This window comes from Mustela erminea, chromosome 19 (assembly GCF_009829155.1).
Source record: "Mustela erminea isolate mMusErm1 chromosome 19, mMusErm1.Pri, whole genome shotgun sequence".
NCBI classification, from domain to species: domain Eukaryota; kingdom Metazoa; phylum Chordata; class Mammalia; order Carnivora; family Mustelidae; genus Mustela; species Mustela erminea.
In genome coordinates, this window is record NC_045632.1 from 60,089,142 (window position 1) to 60,108,989 (window position 19,848).

General features: G+C 63.9%; 1 protein-coding gene across 13 annotated transcripts in view; it reads right to left on the reverse strand.

The window, feature by feature from the left end:
• ANKRD11 (ankyrin repeat domain 11) overlaps positions 1–19,848 on the reverse strand; it is a 177,203-nt gene that overhangs the window by 5,820 nt on the left and 151,535 nt on the right. For 7 of the 13 annotated variants that reach the window (XM_032323915.1, XM_032323917.1, XM_032323916.1 and 4 more), the window contains 7 exons: positions 13,238–13,408; positions 12,888–13,091; positions 11,628–11,770; positions 9,318–9,465; positions 2,577–9,025; positions 1,068–1,166; positions 840–983 (listed from right to left, as the gene is read on the reverse strand). In XM_032323915.1, the coding sequence (XP_032179806.1) occupies positions 840–983; positions 1,068–1,166; positions 2,577–9,025; positions 9,318–9,465; positions 11,628–11,770; positions 12,888–13,091; positions 13,238–13,408 (7,358 nt within the window). Of the gene's footprint in view, positions 1–839; positions 984–1,067; positions 1,167–2,576; positions 9,026–9,317; positions 9,466–11,627; positions 11,771–12,887; positions 13,092–13,237; positions 13,409–13,859; positions 13,957–19,848 lie in introns of all 13 variants that reach the window. The other 6 variants (XM_032323920.1, XM_032323925.1, XM_032323928.1 and 3 more) reach the window with 5 other exon arrangements.

The following is a 19,848-nucleotide window of genomic DNA, read 5'->3' on the forward strand; positions in this document are numbered from 1 at the left end:
TGACAACCAGGCTTTCCTGACGGGGCAAGTTTTTGAGATCGATTCCTGAAGACCGTATGTAAGTGCACGGGAAGCCCTTATCCGAAGCCATCCCCGAACCACATCTGTCCGCACAGCCAACCTGGAACACTGCTCATGGGCCTGGGGCTGCCGCGGGAGCTCACGCTGGCCTGCGGGGCACAGGAGGGTCCCCAGGGGGCAGCAGGCCCACACTCTGGGTGGTTTTCAGAAAGTCACGGTGGTTGTCAGGGAGGAGAATCGACTGCGGAGCGAACCCCTGACAGAGTCTGGCCCCAGGCCCGAGTGCAGCAGGGTCGGAGCAGGGACACCGGAGTCCGCGGACAGGCCACCCGTGGGAAGCGCCAGTAGCTGAGGCCCCGGAAAGGCTCAGGCACTCCAGACATCCCGGGGTGGGGTGAGGGGGCACGTCCCATGTCCACAGCGCAGGAAGGAAAGCAGGGCCAGGGTGCCACCGCGACAGAAGCACAGCCATGGGGGGTGGCTGCGCGCTCCACTCCTGGCCCTCAGCTGTGGCACCCCAGCTTCCGGCAGGGCCTGCCCTAGGCCGGTCTCTGGCCGCAGTGGCTGGCAGGGGAGGGGGTGGGGGACACAACTCCTCCTGATGACGTTTGTTTTCCAGGACAATTCCAGTGATGACGGACACTCACGGATGCCCAGCCCAGTGACCGGAGGCCCATGGGGACCTGCACGGGACGTGCTGCCATCTGCTCGCTCCTGTCCAGCTGGGGCCGCCTCCGTCTGTGTGGCGCGGGCGCTTCCACCCGCTGCCTGTGCCGCGGGCCAGCCCGTCTCGGGCCGCGGGCTGCGTGCGCACCCACCTGGCTCTCCAGCGGCATGTTGTAGACCTCCGAGTCCAGCAGCATGGTGCAGGCGCTGAACGGCACTGCCTGGTTCGCGATGGTCCTCGCCGCTCGGCAGTGGACCCGCAGGATCTCCTGCTCGCAGGAGACAATGAGCTTTTCCTGCAGAAGAGGAGCGGGTGAGGCAGGCCTCTGGGGGGCCAGACGCGCCCCAGCCGGACCCCCGCGCCCACAGGCCCCTCTTACCCGCTCGATGCTGTGCTGCAGACGCAGTTTCCCCCGCACCGTCTCCTGCTGCTTGAACAGCTCCTTCAGGGGCTCCGCCAGGGACGGAGGGGGCGCAATCTGCAATCACGGGGGGCGGGGGTTGGTGGGGCTGTGAGCCCGCAGCAGGAACGCCCGCCCCCGCGAGCGGCCGGGGTGCCCCGCAGAGCAGCGACGGGAGGGGAACTGGCGGTCTCCAGGGAAGGAAGGGGTGAGACCCAGCGGGACGCAGGCAGAACTTACACAAACCCGTGACCCCAAACTTTCCATGGTGTTCATGGTATTCTATTTTGAAAACTAAAATTTAAACAAAAAAGGCAACGAAGCAGTCTCACTGAACACAGACCTCAAGCCAGATTTTTTTTCAGGATCTAGCGTCCCAGACGAGACGAGCAGCTCATCCTCCCCACCCCGGGACCTACGGGGCAAGGCGGCTTCCGGTCTCCTGCCCAGGGCAGCCTGAGATCAGGGAGAGCCAGGCTGGACATTCTGCTGGGCTCAAAGCTAGCTGCCCTCACCCCCGGCCCAAGGGCTGCCCTGGGCCACGTTGGGGAGGGCTGGCCCAGAGGCAGGGTCTCCACTGCCTCACCCCTGCAGCCGGACGCTCAGAGCCAGAGTCCTCTGTCAGAAAACACCGGAGGGCAGTCCTGGGGGACAGCTAGCTCAGACACCGACTCTCAGAGCACACGCATCCAACGTGACCCCCAGCCCTGCCACAGGAGAGGGGTCCCTGAGACTGGTGATGTAGGCTGTGTGCCTGGGCCTTCCCTAGGAGGGCCTCATGGTATAAAGCAGAAGTTCTGGCTTTTCTTCAAAGTGTGATTGTTCCCCCACCCCCACCTCCAAAAAAGGCAGCAAGTCACCTGCACGTGGTATAGACAGGCTACACCTGGGGAGCAGGCCAGGCCGGCTGTGAGTGAGCCAAGGAAGGCCGAGGTCTGGCTCTGCTGCGCCAGCAGGAGGCAGAAGCCCACACCGGGGAAGGGTGTGCACCAGGAGAAGCAGGGAGGAGCTAGGTGTTTGCCTAAAGGCCCCAAGGTGGACTCGAGGGGGCTGGGACGGGTCACGTCTGCACAGACACAGGGTCACTAGGTGCCAACGGGGAACGATCGGGCGGCCGAGGGAACGGAGGACAGGAAAGGGACTAGAGGCTCTGGGTGCAGAGCCCACAGGTGGGGCTGGGGGCCTAGGGACAGGCCCTGCGGGTGGAGGAGCCCGCGAGCCCCACGAGGGGTGCGGCTGCAGGCGGTCTCGGGGGAGAGGCTGAGGGGAACGGAAGCTGCAGGTCAGCAACGTGGGGCCACCAGGAAGCAGGACCGAAGCGCGGAGGGCGTCCGAGGGGCCACGAGGGGGCCCCCGGCGGCAGGAAGCGGTGGGCCGCGTGGGTGCACCTGGCGCGGGGGGTGGGGGGGCCCGGAGGAGGACGAAGGCCCGGGCTGGGCGAGGAGCTGCGCCCCCCTCGGTGGCCGGCCCCCGCAGGGCGGTACTCACCACGGGGATGTGCAGCTTGCTCAGCGGCTTGCCGTCCAGCAGGTAGGAGCCCGTGTAGGTGACGTACTCGGCGTAGCACTGCGGGGCCTGGGGGCTGATGTAGCACAGGATCTTGCGCTTCTCCTCAATCTTCTTCCGGATCTGCAGGTACTCGAAGTAGGGGTTGGACCGGTCGCTGTGGTAGGGCTCGATGGCGTCCAGCTTGATCGCGTCCACGATGGCGGCCAGCGTCTGCTGGATCACCTCCCGCGTCTGCCGCGTGGACGGGAGCTGCTGCCGCAGCTGCTGGCTGGAGCGCTGGAAGCGGCGCTTGCGGGGGTGCTGGGCCTGCGCGTCCTCCTCCTCACAGCAGCGGCCCTTGGCGCGGGGCGCGGGCGCCGGCTCCTTCTCCGAGGACGGCGAGCTCTGCTTGTTCTGGTTGGCCAGCATCTGGGCCCGGTTCCGGGTCATGCGCTGAGGGATCTCCTCCACTTTGGGGGCCCTCGGGGCTTCGGCCGCGGGTTTGGGTTCCGGCTCCGTCGCGTCAGGCTGGACGCCGCCCAGGGGTCCGTCGAGGCTGGCGCCGTCGAGAGGGCTGGCCCCGTCCGCCGCGAGCGCCTGGGCCAAGCCGTCCCCGGGGGCGTCAGGCACGCCGTGGGACGCGGCCGGCGGATCTTGGCCCTCTGCCTCCCCCTCTCCGCTCCCCGGCGGCTGCTGCTCCTCGGGGGGTGCCGCTGCGGGCCCCAGGCCGGAGTCGGAGTCCTCAGGGACCCTCGCCTCCAACATGGGCCCCCCTTCCACCGCAGCTTCCAACGGCAACGGGGGGACATCTGGCTTGGGCTCCTCGGGGGGCTCAGGCTCCGGCTCGGTGGGGAGCCGGGGGTCCCCCTGGTCAGGAGGCAGCACAGGCTGGTCCTCAGCAGCTGCCACAGGGCCATCCCCACCACTCGGGACCCCAGGGAGCCCCGGGGGGGTCTCTCCCGGAGGAGCGAGGGCCGTCTCCTCTATAGGTTCTGTTTCGACATCAGAAACGTCTTTCGCTTGAAGAGGGGGAAGCTCTGGCAGCGAGAAGGGCCCCAGATCGAGGTCATCCTCAGCACTGGGGAAGCCGTCAGGCCAGGGCACTGGCTCCACCTGGCCGAGGGCCGACAGATCATGCCCATTTTCCAAGAAGTTACTTTCCACGGGCCCCAGAGCCTCCACCTGAGTCACGGTGGTCAAACACGCCGGCTCCGGGGCCATGTCCGGAGATGCTTCCGGCAGCGGTTTGCAGTTGGTGAAGAAGGGCTCCAGCCTGGAGGCGGGGGCGAAGGCTGCCGGCTCTTCTGGGGCGGAGACAGCGGCTGGAACCGCCTCTGCTGCGTCACCCTTGGTGCCCTCAAGTCCAGGCTCGGTGGCCGACAGAGGGTACGAGTCAGGGGAGCCCGGGTAAGGGGGTTCTGTGGCCCCAAAAGGCCCTGCAGCAGCAGGGTGGACGGCCTCACTAGGGCAGAAATGCTGCGGGGACTCAGGGAGTGGCTGGGGGGACTTAAGCAGGAGGTCCGGCCCCACAGGCCAGCTGACGGGGTTCTCAGGGGTGCCCCCCATCAGGCTGCAGGAGAGGCCCTGCTCCGAGGCCGCTGGGTGCGCCCACTCGACGGGCTCCTCCGTGATGACCGCGCTGAAGGGCCCCTCGTCCAGCGGCTCCAGGTAGCTGGGCTCCGGGGGAATGATGGCGGCAGTGGCCTGCTGGGCCTCAGTGGCATCCAGAGGGACGCCCAAGTCAGGGGGAAGGGCTCCCTCCATGGATGGGGCCAACAGCTCATCTCGGTGTGCAGGGGGGGATTTTGCTTGTAAACCAGAGAAGGCACCCTCTGGGGAGGGGGTGACGGTGACCACGGCCGCAGGCGGGCAGTGCAGGGCGTCCGCTTTGGGGGAGGGGATGCCGTAGTCCGGGGAATAATACCCCGGAGACACGCAGGCAAACTTCTCGACAGGACCTGGGGGCCCAGGGGCCTTGTCCTCCAGGTGCTGCCCCGGTGAGTCATACGTGGGCGCGGTGGGGACACTCTGCTGTCGGAACAGCTTGTCCCCGGCGCTGAACTCTTCCTCGGGGGTCCTCCTGATATCGACAGAGACTGAACGGTAAAGGCTTGTGCACAACGGCCTCGTAGGCGTCTGGCTCGCGCTCTCCGAAACCCCACTCCCGGCCACGGAGAACCTGTCGAAGAAGGAGGGGGAGCAGGCGCTGGCGGACGTGCTGGACACGGGCTGGGGGTCTGCGCAGTCAAAGATGAGGTCGGAGTAGTCGTCGGCGCTGCAGGACGGCGTCCTGGGCGTGTGCATGGCCTCCTCGTAGCTGGGGCACGACACCACAGATGCGGGTGTGGGCACCCCGGTGGGCCGGCCCTGGTCAGGCCGGGGAGAAGCGGGCAGGACCTCTTTCATGTGCGGCCCCGCCAACCAGTCCCTCGTGTCCACGGCTGGTCCCGGGTGGGGCTTGTTCTCGGCGGCCGGGGGGGCAGGAGCTGAGTCCTTGGGCTTCCTGTCCCTCAGAGCGGGGTCCAGCGCCAGCGGCTTCTTGGGAGGGGCGTCCAGACTCTTCTTGCGCGCGTCCTCCGCGGGCTTCACCCTCTCCTTGAGCTTCGGGTCCCCCGACCGGTGCCGCATCTTCTCCATCTGCTTCATCCGCTCCTTGTGCCGCTTGTGGCGCTCCTCGACCTCCAGGTCTTTCTGGGACAGCATGCGCTCGAAGCTGGTCATCATCAGGTCACCGTCCCCCAGAAGCTTCTCTCTGGGCCGGGCGTCTCTCCTGCCCGGGTCTCTGGACACTGGCAGCTTCTCGCTTCCGTTGCTGACCTTCGCCGGGTCACTCTTCTCCTTCTCGGCGGTTTCCCGGAGCTTCTCCTTCAGTTTGGTGTCGCCGAGTTTGAGGCTCTCCTCCCGGCACTTGTCTCTGAGCGGGTTTGGGGGGTTGTCCTTGTCTCTGGCCACAGGCTTCTGCTCGTCCTTGTGGTGCCGCGGGAGCCCGTCCCCGTGCCTGTCCCGGTGCTTGTCGCGGTCGTCCCTCCACTTCTCCCGGTGCTTGTCCCTCCTCCGCCGCTCCTTGAGGGCGCTGGCGGCGCTGGCCCCGTAGGGCTTCAGCTCTTTCTCTACTTTTCTGGAGGTTTCTCTCTCAGGATCGCTCTTCTCCTTCTTCTCAGTGGAGAAGGGCTCGATGGCTTTCTCCGAGCCGTCCTCCGCATCGGCTTTCGAGCTGTAAGGAATCCCGTAAGCGTCCGCGTCTGAGAAGTCCCTGTCGTACTGGCTGGGGTCCTTCCTGCCGCCGGGGTCCTTGTGGTCATCACTCCTGTCTCTCTTCTCGGACTTGTCTCTCCGGACTCTCTCTCGGTCGTGGCTCTTCTTGGACGAGGACGAGGAGTGTCTGAGCCTCTCTTTCTCCCTGATCTTCTCCTCTGGGGGCTCCGAGAAGGACACCTCCAGGAGGGCGCTGAGGCCCGGCTCCTGCCCGCGGTCCGTGAAGCTGTCCGAGGACACCTCGCTGGCCTTGTCGTTGGAGTCCTCCCTGTAGGCGTGCAGGGCCTCCTCCTCCAGCTTCTCCAGCAGGCTCTTCTCGGCCTCCGCGCTCCGCGACGCTTTCCTGTCGCGGCAGTGCTCCCGGTCCGGCCTCTCCCGGTGCCGGCTCTTGGCCTTGTCCTCAGCAGGCAGCTTCCTCTCCACCTTCTCCGGGGGCTTCTGCTTGTTTCTCTTTTCCTGCGCGCCCTCGACGCACGTCCGGTCTTTCCTGTCCTTGTCCTTCTTGTCTTTGTGCTTCTCGAGGACTTTCTCCTTCTTGTCCCTGCCGCCGTCCGGGGCGCCCCTCTCCCTCCTCTTCTCGCGGAGCTCCCGCTCCTTCTGCTTCTCCGAGTGCTGCCGCTCGGCGGAGCGCTTCCGGGGCCGGTCGGCGTCTGGGGCGCCGTCCGCCCGCGCCGCGTCCCCGGCCTCCCCGAGCCGGAGCCCGCCGGCCGCGCCCGTGTCCCTCTCGTCCCCGCTCTCGTCGGTGAAGATGTCCGCGATGTACCAGCTCTTCTCCTTGCCCTTCCTCTCGGGGACGTCCTCGGACGGAAGCCCGGGGAGCGCCTTCTCCCTCTTCTCTTTCGCGGGGTCCAGGGACGCCTTCCGCTCCTTGTCTCTGCCGTGCGCGTCTCTGTGCCTCTCCTTGGCCTCTTTCTTCTCTTTAAAACATTTATCAAATTCCTTGTCCTTCGGACATTTCTCAAGGACGGATTTTTCGCTTTTATCTTTGTCACCGCCCTTGTCCCTGTGTTTCTCCAGTTTCACTCGGTCCCTCTTCTCCTTCTCCCTGGCGGGCTGGGGCCGCTCCCAGGGCTCCAGGCTCTTCCCGAAGTCGCCGTCGGGCCTGTCCCTGAAGCCGGCCTCCCCGCCCGGCTCCTTCAGCTCCTCCCGGTGCGCCTCCTCGGGCTTGGCCCTGCTGTCCTTCCGCTCCTTGGTGCCCTCGAGGAGGTCCTTCCTGTCCCGCCCGCCCTCGGCCGACTCCCTCCTCTTCTTGTCGGGGAGGCCGCCGGGGAGGCCTTTGTGCTTCTCTGTGGGCTCCCTCCTCCTCTCGCAGCTCCGGTCCAGGCAGTCCCTGTCCTTCTTCCGGAAGAAGGCGTCCCTGTCGCCGCGCTTGTCCCCGTAGTCTCGCTTCTCGCGGCCCTTGTCCCGCTTCCTGTCCTTGCTGTCCTCTTTCACGGTCTCCAGGATCAGTCTGGCCACGGGGTCACTCTTCACGTCCCTGTAGTCCGTCACGGGAGAATCCCAGCTGTCGTCCCCTTTGAAATCGAAGGACGAGTCGGACAGCTCGGAGAACCACCGGTCCTGCTGGTCGTCAGAAAGGCTGAACTTGGTGTCTTCGTTCTCCAGGAACTGACTTTTGTTACAGTAGTCGTCGTACGCGGACGCGTCTTCCTTATAAACCTTTTCTTTTTTGAGTTTTTCTTTCTCGTCTTTGAACGTCTTCTCTTTCTCCTTCGAAAGTCTGTCGTCCTTAAAGTCATTCTTCTTCTCCAATTTCGAGGGCCTGTCCTTGGGCTTTTTCTTCCTTTCCTCCTTGTACAGCCTCAGCTTTTCCTCCTTCACGGACCTCTCCTTCTCGGCCTTGCTCGGACGGTCCTTTTCTTCTCGGAAAGACCTGCTCACGTCTTTGATTCTCTTCAGGGACTTCTCGTCCTTGGAAACCTTGACCACCTCCTCTTTAAAGAGCCAGTCCTTCTCCTCAGACTTCATTTTGCCAACTCTCTCCTCCTTCTTGAAGTGGTCCCTGTCGTGCTTCAAGGCTTTCAACTTGCTGTCGCCGGAAACGTCGTTGTCCAGGAGGATGGCCTTCTCGGACCGCTGCTTGGAGTCCTCATACTCGTAGGTGAAGCTTTTCAGCTTGAGCTCCTGACTGACCGAGCACAGCCCTTTCTCCTTGTTTTTGTGTTTGTGTTTCGTTTTGTGTTTCTTGACGACCTTCCCCTCCTTGTCCAGCTTGGGGATGGCGCCGTCCGCGCTGGCGTGGAAGTTCTTCTTCTCAGACAGGGCGCCCTGCAGGCCGCCCCTCTTCCTGTGCTCCTGCTTCTTCCGCACGGGCTTGAGCGACTCCACGCTGGAGCCCTCCGAGGAGCAGTCAGACTCGCTTGTCAGTCTCGTCCTTGTGGAGTCTGATAAAGAGCTGACCTCGGACCAGGCCGGCGAGGACACAGTTTTCCAATTGTCCGTCCGCCAGTGCTTGGTGTGGGGGTCCGCGTGGCTGGGGTTATGCTTCTGGGCGGCGGAGCTCCCGTGGGACGAGGTGGAGGAGGCGGACAGAGAGCTGAACAGGGCCGGGTCCTTCAGCACCAGCGGGGACTCCTTGAGGCAGCCGGAGCTCCCCGCCGAGTCCTCGTCGTCCTCACCGCTCTCCGAGGACTCGCTGTCTGACTCTGACGAACAGAACTTGTCGCTCCTCTTCCCAAATCGCACTTCTTTGCCTTTTGTCTCTTTCTTTCGCTTCTTTTTCACTTTATTTTTTTCCTTCTGCTGCTTGGAATTGGAGGGTTCCCGTGTCTTGTTCCCGGGCAGTAGCGTGTGTGCCGAGAGTCTCAGCTTCTCTCCTGTCCCCACAGTGACACCGACGTCCTCCTCGTCCGATGTGTCTGACAAGATGCGATGAGCCGCCTTCTTTGGTGCAATTGTGTTATTTTTAGTGTAACTTTTCACTTCCATTTTGGGTATAGAAATAAAACTATTTGACTTAGTTTCTTTTCTGTAATCCTTTTTCAGTAAATGTTTGTCATCCACGGGAGGGACTCTGTCCTGCTCGTCATCCTCGTCAAACTCGTACTCGTCCTTGACGGGGGTCACAGTCTTCTGGGGCTCCGGGTTCTTCGCCTTGTGCTTCAGGCCCTTCTCAAACTCCGAGTCCGTGTTATTGCCGTCCACCGAGCTGGAGGGCGCGAACGACGGGGCGTCTTCCTCCTCCGAGCTCTCTGCTGGGAACAGGAGGGAGAGTCAGGAGGAGACGCACGGCAACCACCCGGGACACGCACAGGTAGGGCGCCGTGCGGATGAGGCCCGGGCTGCCCCTGGCGGGGGGAAGGGCTCTGCAGCCCTTCGTCTGACTGACAAAAATCGGAGCGGGAGGCAACCAAAGAGAGGTCTGTGTGAAGGCCAGGCTGGCACGTTAAGGCGTGAGGCCCACCGTGCCCGCCGCAGCCACGCAGGGAGGCCCGTGCCCCGTGCCCCCACCCCAGCCGGCACATAGCGCGGCGCCCAGCCACTGACCGGTCGAGCTCTCCTCGCTGGATGTGTAGGTCCCCTTGCCCAACAGGAGATTCACCATGGTCGGGGAGTTGGCCACCTTTAGTGGCGTCTCGCCTTTTCGGTTGCTTTGCTGAGGGTTCCCTCCATACCGTAACAACAGCTTCACCACCTACAAAACAGCGACAGGCCCGTGAGGGAGCTTCCTGAGGCACACGAGGGCGCTACCGTGCCCGTCTTTGTAAAACCGTAGCCCATTCCAACAGCCACCTCCATCGCGACCCCGCCGAGGACCAGAAGCTGGGCCACACGGCACGGCCTGGTGGGCTCTCTGGACCCGAGCCTCCCCCGGAAGGAGCCCAGGGGCGTCCCACCCCCTTCCCAGCTCTCTGCCACAGGGAACAGGCCCCAGCGCCCGCGGGCGGCCTCCTCCCTCTCCACGGAGTCCTCGTGTCCCCCAATCGCCTCACATGCGCCCTCCCCTCCCGCCGCGGATGAGCCGCCATCCGGCAGGGTTAGGTGGACGTGGACGGGTTCTAGGAGTTTGGGGGTGGGGAGGGCGGGGGGTTGACAGAAGAGAGGAAACAAAGACCAAGCTCCTGTAAGCAGGTTTATTTTGCACTTTCGTTTATTTTAGGAAGAAAGATCACCTCCTCCGTGCTCGGTCGCACACAGTCAGGGTGCTCCTGCGCCAGCGGACACGAGGGGGATACTGCGGGGGCGGTCTACAGAGCTACACGGGACGCAACGGTCTACACCCAGCGGCTGTGCCTCCCGTGTCCGGGCAGCCTGTTCCCTGGACTCAAGTGCAAATCCTGAATCCAGTCCCAGCTCTGGCCAGAGAACGCAGCGTGGGACGAACCTTTAATGAGGACGGCCTCGTGACTCACACAGCGGTTCTCGCTAGGACGCCGTGGCCTCTGCTGCCGGGGACCCAGCAGCCTGCTCTGGCAATCATTACGTCCTCCAAGTCTGAAACCAACCTCACTGACCCTACAGGCACGTGGTGGTGGTCTCTTCCTTTCCATGAGCATCAGGTCCCCTGCAGTGCTGGGACTCTGCCCGCGACCCCGCTGTCTGCCCCTACTGCTGCAGGCCACCGCACCCCTCGACCCCTTCTGCTACGACCGACAACACAGGGCAAGCTACCCTCATGCTCTCTTTCCTCCTGCCTCTGCTGGCAACTCTGAGCCGGGTGGGAAAGGGTTTCTGCTACTCTGAACTCGTAGGCCACGGCGTCCCCACGGATCATCCCAGGCCACCACTTTCTGAACCTTTGCTCAACCCCACCTGTGGGGTCCCCTTCCTGTGTGAGGTCCCAGGACCCGGGCAGGGATCTGCCTGGGGGCCACGACACTATATCCCCCTCCACACTTCCCATCTAGCCTGTGGGAGAGTTTCCCAGTAATGATTACTGAAGAACAGAGACTCACAGGGCGCCCACCCCCTTTCCTCCCCACTCTGTTGGCTACCAGCTCACCGGCAGCCCCTCCCCTCGCCCCAGCCCCAGGCCCCTGCCCTGGCTATTGTGGGTGGAACCCAGGCATCTTATAAGCTTCCTCAGTACATTCCTATAACAGGACCCTTAAAAGAAAACCCACAATGCCTTTATCTCCCCTAAAAAGTGAGCTGTGATCCCTACCGTCAAGAACATGACCCACGTCTGGATTTCTCCAAGTCGCCGGGGGCGTCTTTTCATTCGGAGCCCCTCCCCCCACCATGGTGACTTAGCACCTTCCACCGGCTCGTCACACGCTTGGCGCTGCTAGGCCCCTGGCATAGGCCAGAGCCACCGGGCAGGGCAGCTATGAGGGGGCTGGAGAGGTGCGTTCTGGTCTACAGGCGCTGTCCTGGCCACGGCCCACGGTCGGTCTCTGGCCGGGGCCTCTTCATGATGGTCTGGCAGTGACCGCAGCAAGAGCCTCGCCGTCTCTGTGCGTCTCCTGCTTCAGGCCTGGAGGCACCTGTCTCCCCAAGGGGGCGGAGTCCTCTCGGGGAGACTGCACCTGGGCGCTCGCTGCTCCCAGACTGGTTGCAACGGTCCGCCGTGCACTGGCTACACCCCTCAGTGCTGCATCACCGCGAACACCCCAGGGACAGGGACAGGGACCAGGACGGGGCAGGCAGCAGCCTGGAGCCCCTGCCTCGAGGGCCTGGTCATTCATCTGCTAACGCCCAGCCACACCTGTGTGGCCACAGTAAGGCCCTGTCCACAGGCTGCAAGGGGGGTTAGGGGCCACCTAGGTGCTGACCTAGGACCAGCAGAGTGGGCTGGGGGGCAGGGGTGCGGGACGGCGGGGACCATGGGACAGGGGCGTGCGGGGAGGGGCCCACCTTGTAGTGCCCGTTGTTGGCCGCGTCGTGCAGGGGCGTGTCGTCATCCAGGCCCTTGGTGTTCACCTCCGCCCCCGCGGCCAGCAGCTGTTTGGCGACGTCGTAGTAGCCGCGGTTACACGCCTCGTGCAGCGCCGTCCAGCCTGGAAACAGACACTTAGGACCTACGTCATTTAATCCTCACGGACGCCGCTCCCCTGCCGCGGCCGCTCCCTCCAGGGGCCCTGCCGGTGCTGGCGCCCCAGACGGGGAGGCTGCAGGGCGCAGGAAGCCCTTTACTGGGGCATCTAGTCTGCTGTGTGATGAGGGGCCCGCCAGTCCTGGAGACAACCCCCCTGCAGGGTCCGCTGCGGCAGGGGGCCGGCGAGCACAGCCTCGGCCCGACGCGGCCGGCAACACAGGAAGACGACCCAGGGGAGACCGAGCAGGCCCGGTGAGGACACAGAGCCTGTTGCCACCGCCGCGGGCTTGGGAGCGCGCCCTCACTGAAGCACGCGGCTCAGGCCACGCAGGAAGCACTCCCCTGGCGGCTGCTCTAGCTGGAGCCTCCGCAGGTCACCAGGAAGCACGGGCTCAAATGTCAGTGTGCAAACACGGACACAAAGTGCCGTACTTCGGGAAATTCTGATCTAGGAAAACTGCTTTTTTAAAAAATGTGCTAAATTAAGGGTGGGTCAGACCAGGATCCACTAAGGCAACGGAAAAAATCTAGACGGTGCATCATGAAGACTGCTCTGCTCGCCTACGTCGCTCCGCACGCAGAGTGGACAGGGCTGGGACCTGCGGCCACCACAGCGGAGCAGCATGCGGCACCAGGATCCCGCATACACAGGGGCCACCCGACGCAGGCCCAGGCCCTTCAGGGAAATCAAGCGCAGCTGTCTCCGGCCAGGGGTCGGGTGGGGGCGCGAAGCCGGACGGCCATCCTCAGGGACAGGGCAGGCTCAGGGAGGGGCAGCTTCTGCCCACCTCTGCCAGAAGCAGACCCCTGGCCCTCAGCACGGTGGTAGTGACACACTCCCCAATTTTCATTAAAATCACGAAAACTAAGAAAATGATCTTATTTTGAAATATTCCCCGAAGGATGGGTTCTTCCTCCTCAGAAATGGCAAATTATACTGGCCTGCGAGTCGGACCTACATCCCCCGCCCCCGCTGACCCCCAGGCCCAGGCTGCACCCGCGGAGACCGGGAGGTCGATGGCTCGGCCCGAGGGCTCCGTGGAGGCGGGGGCGCAGCCTCCCGTCCCGCGAGCGCTCACCTGCGAAGTCCTTGACGTTGACGTCCGCACCCTCGCCGATGAGCTCCTTGATGCGCCGGGCGTCCCCGCGGATGGCCGCGCGATGCAGCCGGGTCTCCCCGCGCTCGTTCCGCTTGTTCACTTTGTCTTTGGTTTTTGAGGCAGAGTTAGGCGTCCCCTTCGGACACACTGTCGACTGGGAGGGGTGCTTTGGTGTTGTGTCTACTGCAGGCCAAGGACAGGACGAGCGGGGGCGTCAGCAGGGGGCGGCCCCGTCACAGAAGCCTCTAGGACCGGGGCCGTTTCCCCGCGGGAAGGGGACGCCCCCGCACAGGCGCCCGACCCCAGGACGACCCCAGCCTGGGGCTCACCTGGGCTGTTGGCGGACTCCTCGGCAGTCATCTGCATGAGGAGAGCCACCTGCTGGCGCTCGGAGAGGGGGTAGCCGGCTCGGATCCCGGACAGCCCCATGCCAAACAGCAGTCCGGCCTTCCGGGTGACGGGCTCCTTCTTGACCCTCTTCCGCTCAGGACCCTGCTTCTCTGGAGGCGGTGGAGACAGGGGAGAGGTCATGCCGCCCCGTCCTCAGAACCCGAGCCTCCCCTGGCGCCACGGAGCCCCTGCCTCCCACCGCACAGCTCAAAGGGACGGGCAAGAGCAGAGGGGGCAGCTCCGTGCCGCCCGGCGTCACCTCCGGCGGGAACAGAGACCGTTTCGACACCGCGTGATCGGCCGCCGAAGCCTCTCCGCCTCGGCCCCCACCGACCGTTCGCTGCGCTCAGGTGCCTCCCCACTCGGCCCGCCGCACGCCAGGCGGTGGGACGGCCCCTCGCCGGTGCCCCGGTCCGCACAGGGCAGGTGTCCGTCCACTGACTGCTGTGTGCGCACTCCGAGGCTTCCTTCCCCGTCCCGCCTCCACACAGTGCAGGTATAAACGGCAAACACAGTTCAGAAATACAGAAACAGAGCGAGGCCGACTCGTGAGTACTGTACCTTTCTTCTTGCTTCTAGGGACCTCCATTTCAGGCCGTGGCCCTTCGAGGAGCGAACCAGCCTTGCAGTACCACGACATGGACTGAGCTGGAGGCATCTAAAGGCATCAACACAGAGCACTAACCAGATACGATGGAACAGCTCGGCCGTTCCGTGTCCGCCTCCTCGGGGCGTGCACATCCTCGGCGGTCTGACCCGCGACAAAGCACCCTGCCAACCCTGAGCACGAGCGCGGGGTGCTGCTTTGAGAAGAGGCAGGGGTGGGGGAGAGAACACACCCCCCCGAACTCCACGAGCCAGGAGCCAACGCTGCCCCTCCTGCCGGGAATTAGGGATCCACCGGAAGCCTTGACCCTCCCCACACTGCCCTGCGTGTGCTGGGGGTGGGGGTGGGGAGCCTTGTGCAGGGAACTGGGGTGGTCAGGGGGTGTTCTAGGTCACAGGGTGCAAACTGCAGCCAGGGAAGAAGGGTCACCATGGGAGACTCGGGTCCCTAACACTCTTCTCTGGGGGGGAGGGGGATTTCCTCCTGCTTTCCACTCCGCGCGCCCGAGAGCGGGCTAGCTGGCTGGGTCTGTCCTTGGGAGAGAAGGGCCAGACAGACGCCCGTCCGCTTGCCTGCCCCACCCCAGGGCAGCACCCCCAGCCCCACAGATGCGGCACTGTACATCTTCCGTAGCTGCTCTTTCCTGAGAAAGCCGTGCTGTGCTGGAACGTGGTTGCCCGGGCACCACAGGCCACGACCAGCAAGTCAGCTTCCAACCCGCTCACCAGCCATAGTCCAAGAGAAGCAGTAAATTCCAGAACATTCCTCCTTGTGACCACAGACCCCACTCAGGCCCGCCGTCCCACTCCACCGCACACTGGCCGAGGCGGGGCAAGCACCTGCTCCCTAGGAGCCCGGCCCCAGGCCCTCCTAGGCTCCCAAGCAGTTACACCGCACTTCCGCAGTGACTTGGGGCCACAGAGCCCAAGTCGGGCACTTGGTTTTAAAGCTCTCTCACGGCTGAGGGCTGAGCACGCCGCGGACCACCTCTGGGTGCACCCCATCTCTCTGGCACCTTCTCGGCTTCTCTCTCTTGCCACGTGCAGCTCCTTGACATGTTCCCGTGTACAAACACGGACAGAAACAAGACCCTCAACCTAGCATGTCCGCGCCGGCCGGCTGCTCCAGGACGCGTTCTAGGATGGCCCTGCCAATGCAGGGTCTCCAGCGCAGGGCTCTGGGTGCTAGAACGCTCCCACACTCTGCAGTCTGGACCCAGTTTTCACCCAGCCTCCTGGGACCGCCAGAGCCTCTTGGGCCCCTCCCCAAGGTGCCCCCCACTGAGCACACACAGTTCAGGTCACTGCGGCCTCCCCCCAGGGGAGTGGACGCAGAATGCCACAGGCAGGAGGAAGGAGGGATGCAGAGCTCAGAGGCACATGCGGTGCTGAGGATTCCTGGTCACGGGGGCGGAGGACAGAGCCAGGGGCCTGGCTCTGCTCTCTGCAGCGGTGAGCCCAGGGAGAGGCAAGGCAGGGTCGGGCAGATACACGTGATGATACAGGCGAAGCTCCCTTCCAAGCTGGAGAGGCAAGAGATGCACTTCCCTTGAGTGGCAGCTGAAAGCCACCGACCGGCCTTTTGCCCAAAGGGGCTTCTGCAGTAACAGACTGTGCCCCACACCGCAGAGCAGGACACGACAGCACCAGGCCCACAAGATCACGTGTAGCATGTGGAGACACAGCATGCACGGGGGCCCTGGGCCCCAGTGGGCCTCCTTGCCTCCATGGCCAGGAGCCCTAGACAACGCTGGAAAATGCTAAGGGACACGGAAGGCAAGGACACCCCCCCCGGTGGGAGGGGCCTGACAGCCCACGTTCCCACACAGCTCTCCCAGAGCGCAAGCTGGACGTCGTATGTAATCCCATCTTGCAAAAGGCCCGTGTCTTGCTGGTGACACGTGGTTCTCCAGCAGCACCTGCCGCTCCGAGCATCCAGAGGGCTGGAGTCCAGCCCCGCCACGTGTGCCTTCGCCTGAGGGAGCCGAGGGAAGCCGGCCCAGAGGAAGCAGACTTCTGGCCAGAGGAGCCAAGCAACACAGGACCAGGCCTGCTGCCCCTCTTGAAGCTGCTGCGCTGCTGTGCCTGTGACCGGGGTCCACAGGAGGGGGAGCGGGGTGCACAACCCGTCTCACGGCCCACCCCCACCCCCACCCCCACCCCCACCCCCGCCGGGCGGCGTCCCCTGCAGAGCAGAGGAGCAGCCATGACCCTCAGCGACCTCTCCAAATAAGGCCCTCCAGCACCTGCTCGTTTGTGTTTCTAATGTCCAACCGAAAGCCAAGGAGAATGAAGGCCATCTCCCAGTCGCGGAGCAGACACTGGTCGGCCGAGGTCCACAGCAAGGACATGCTTCTAGGTGCCGCAAAGGCTCAGCAGAGGCCCAGAGAAGGCAGCCCAGCTACCCCTCGGGAAGCCCGGGGCCCACCGTCCCAAAGACTGGAGCGGGGCCACACTGTCCCGTGGAGCCGCTCCCTTCCAGTCTGCCCAGTCCGTCTCCCTCATCCCCGCCACGTTCCCGGTGTCCAGACTGTGGCTGGTGGAGGGGGACAGTTTCACAGAAGCCTGGACGTCCCCTGTGCCATCGTCAGGGCAGCACGCGGACAGGGCGCTGCTGTGCAGGTCTACAGTGTGAGCTTGTGGTGCTCTGTGGTGCTGGTGCCGCACCGCGTCGCCCTTCTCGGGTGCAGCCCCCGAGCTGACACGTGCAGGGGACCCCACCCTCCGCGGCCGGTCCCAGCAGTAACCCCCTTTCCCAGCTGGGCCTTCTGGAACACAGCACCACAGCTGCAGGGCTGCAGTGGGGTTTCCCACGGTGGGGTTCCGAGGGACCTCGGTTTCCAGACTCTGCGTCCTGCCACCACGCTTCTCGGGTGTCTGGCGACGGGCAGCTTTCCTCCCCGGAACCTTCTTCCCTGGGAGCAAGCAGGACTGCTGCCAGGCCTCGGGACTCCACGGCCACCTCAGCACACGCTATCCCTACCATCCCGTCACCGCGCACGCGTGTGTGCACCCACCAGTGTTCTGCCCGCAACAAACCGCACCTCCACGCTCGAGGGTTTGCACAAGCGCCAAGGGCTCTGCCGTCCCAAGGCCATCGGCGGCCTTCCCGCGACACCCTGAGCCTCTTTCCCGAGGCCTGTCTTTCGCTCTTTCTCTTCTGCAGTCCAGGCGATTTCCGTGGTTTTACCTACCAACCCACAGACTCTTCCTCGTGGCCTGCGTAATGAGTCACACACCTCACCTGTCCGCTGGGGCTGTCGCTGGGGCTTTTGTTTCCGTTTATCCCACTTCACCTATTTTGAAAGCCCCCGTGGTAGCCTCCAGCAGCATCTCGGTCCCCGCCGCTGCTTTCAGCTTCTCCTTCGCTGCACCGGCTGGCTCATGTTCTCTACGCAGCACCCACACGCGAGGTCCCTGGGGCAGGCTGCCCTCCTCGTGCTCTGTGGTTCTGACCCGGCACTTGTGCTCGTCTGAACCCTGGGGTCCAGAAACCACACGGAAGCCCATCTCTCCAGGGAGGACTGGCTTTTGCTCTGATCTGGGACCGGGCGGAGGGAGAGGCGTCCCCAGCAGCACAGGGCGGCCCACGGCCTGGTCCCGGCCCTGCAGAGGGAGGCTGGTGTTCGTCTCTGGGGACACCTCCCAAAGCCCCTCGCCTGATCTGGGATGGGGTCTTCTTCCTACCTGAGGCGTCCCAAGTGTGGCGCTCGTGGACATGTCCACCGTGGCCCCGACAGACCCACAGTGGCCCAACGCCCCCTGTTCCTGACTCCTGGGGACTCGGCGCGCTCAGGGACCCCATCTCTGACTTCCTGGGCTGCTGTAGCTGATGGCTCTTCCAGGAGACAGTCCACCACGCTGCCCAGAAGGGAAATCTGCAAGCCCCACATCCCACCCTGACTCTGCATCAGCACTGCTGGGATCGCACGGCCCACGAGACCATTTGGGGGCCCAGCTGTGGAATGGCAGTGCTCGCTGAGAGCTCAGGCAGAGCTCAGGGCGATCTGATGGCAGGCAGGGCACCGGGGGCACAGCCCCGTCAGGGGAAAGCCTTCCACACCAGACACGAGGCCCGACATGAAAAGTCCACGAAGAACCACTTCCAGTGGGACAGCCCACACGCCGGAGGTGATCCACACCAGGCCAGGAGCTGCGTGGGGCTTGTCTCTGTCCCAAGTCTCACACTCGGTTCTCCAAGCACAGCAAGACCAGGATCCAAGCTCCCACACAACCCGTGTGGGGCCTATGACGTTCAGGCTGAACTTGTGACTGGCTCTTCCCTTCTCCGTCAGAAAATCACCGCGACTGATCGCGCAGTAAAGACAGAGGACCTTCAGCAAGCCCCGGCTTCTCTGGTCTTCATCTCCTCGTCCGAGAAGGCGGGGGTCTAGGGTCCCTCGGACATCTGCCTTCTCCTCCCAGGCCACAGCTGGGTCGCTCTACAGCTGCGTTTCCTCTTCTCTGGAGCAGGGCGACCACACCAGTCCTGCAGGTGCTGCCCAGTTTGGTGAGGGCTGCTGTGGCCGTGAGGAGGGAGCCGGGGTGTGAGGAAGAGACGCCAGCCTGAAAGGCCCACACGACCCAGGCGCCAACCACTGCCCCCGCCTTTCGTGGCACCAAAGCACAGTGAGAACTTTTAAAAATTAAATGAGGGATGCCTGGGTGGCTCAGTTGGTTGAGCGGCTGCCTTCAGCTCAGGTCACGATCCCAGGGTCCTGGGGTCAAGTCCCATATCGGGCTCCCTGCTCAGCAGGGAGCCTGCTTCTCCCTCTCACTCTGCCTGCCTGTGCTCACTCTCGCTGACAAATAAATAAGTAAAATCTTAAAAAAAATAAATAAAATGAAATAAACCACATCCCAACCTGCACGGATGTATGAACGTGCCACCAATCCTGCCAGTCCTGGGCCCGTCTTACACGAGCCCCTGACCGCCCCTCGATGCCTGCCTCTGACCCTGGGAGACCAGCAGGCTCCTCCGGGAGGGCTCTTGAAACCACAGCCAGCTTCCCCGGAGGCGGCCCCGTGTGCGCTTCCCCGTGTCGAGTCTGCTCTGCACCCTGTCCGTAATCAGTCATGGTCCGGGGAGTCCTCCCTGTGGGTCAGAGAACCCAGGGTGGTTCTGAGGGCCCAGGTTACCTACGCTGTGTGGACAGCAGGGGCCCCGAGAACAGCCACCATCCTGCAGATTCCCTCCTACTCCACACGTGGGGGACACTGGGAATTTCAGGTAGAAAGAGACTTCCTTGGCCGGTCCACGCTCCCCTCTGTACGTACAGGAAGAAGCTGCTCCAGTTTAGGGAGGACAGTGACAGAGAAATGGGGTCACTGTGGGTGGCGTGTGCCCTCTCCAGTCAGAGGCTCCCACCGCAGCGGCCCTCCCCAGTGGCACAGGCAGTGACCCCTGAATAAGCAAGTGAGCGGAGAAGCCCTTCCCCATCAGGCACATGTCCCTCGCGCACGCAGTAGCACGGGGGTCCCAGTTCCCTGGAGCCCGCAGACACGGACAGCGGAGCCGCAATCTGTCCTCCAACGGGAGACGGCCCCCCCCAGTCTGGTAGAACAGGGATGACCGGGATTTCAGCGAGCACATGACCATACCCAAACCCCTAAGACGGAGTGGACGAGTGGTTTACACGTCCGCACTGCTAGTAAATACCCAGATACAGGACACCAGCCTCTTACTCTTCAGATAAAACCAAAATAAGAGAAACCTAGTTTGTCCTGACTCCGAAGAAACCTTCAGGTGGTGAGACCCGGCAGCTCTGGCTCCTGATGCCTCTGAAGCGGGAGCCCGTGTGGCCCTAGGGACAGACAGCGCCCACCCCGGTGGTTCAGCAGCGAGTGGCACAGCTCTCGCCAGAGTAAGGGACAGAGACCGTACCCGAGCAGGAGGCTCACGAAGGAGCCTGCCACAGGCGGGTGCGCACGGAAACCACCTGGA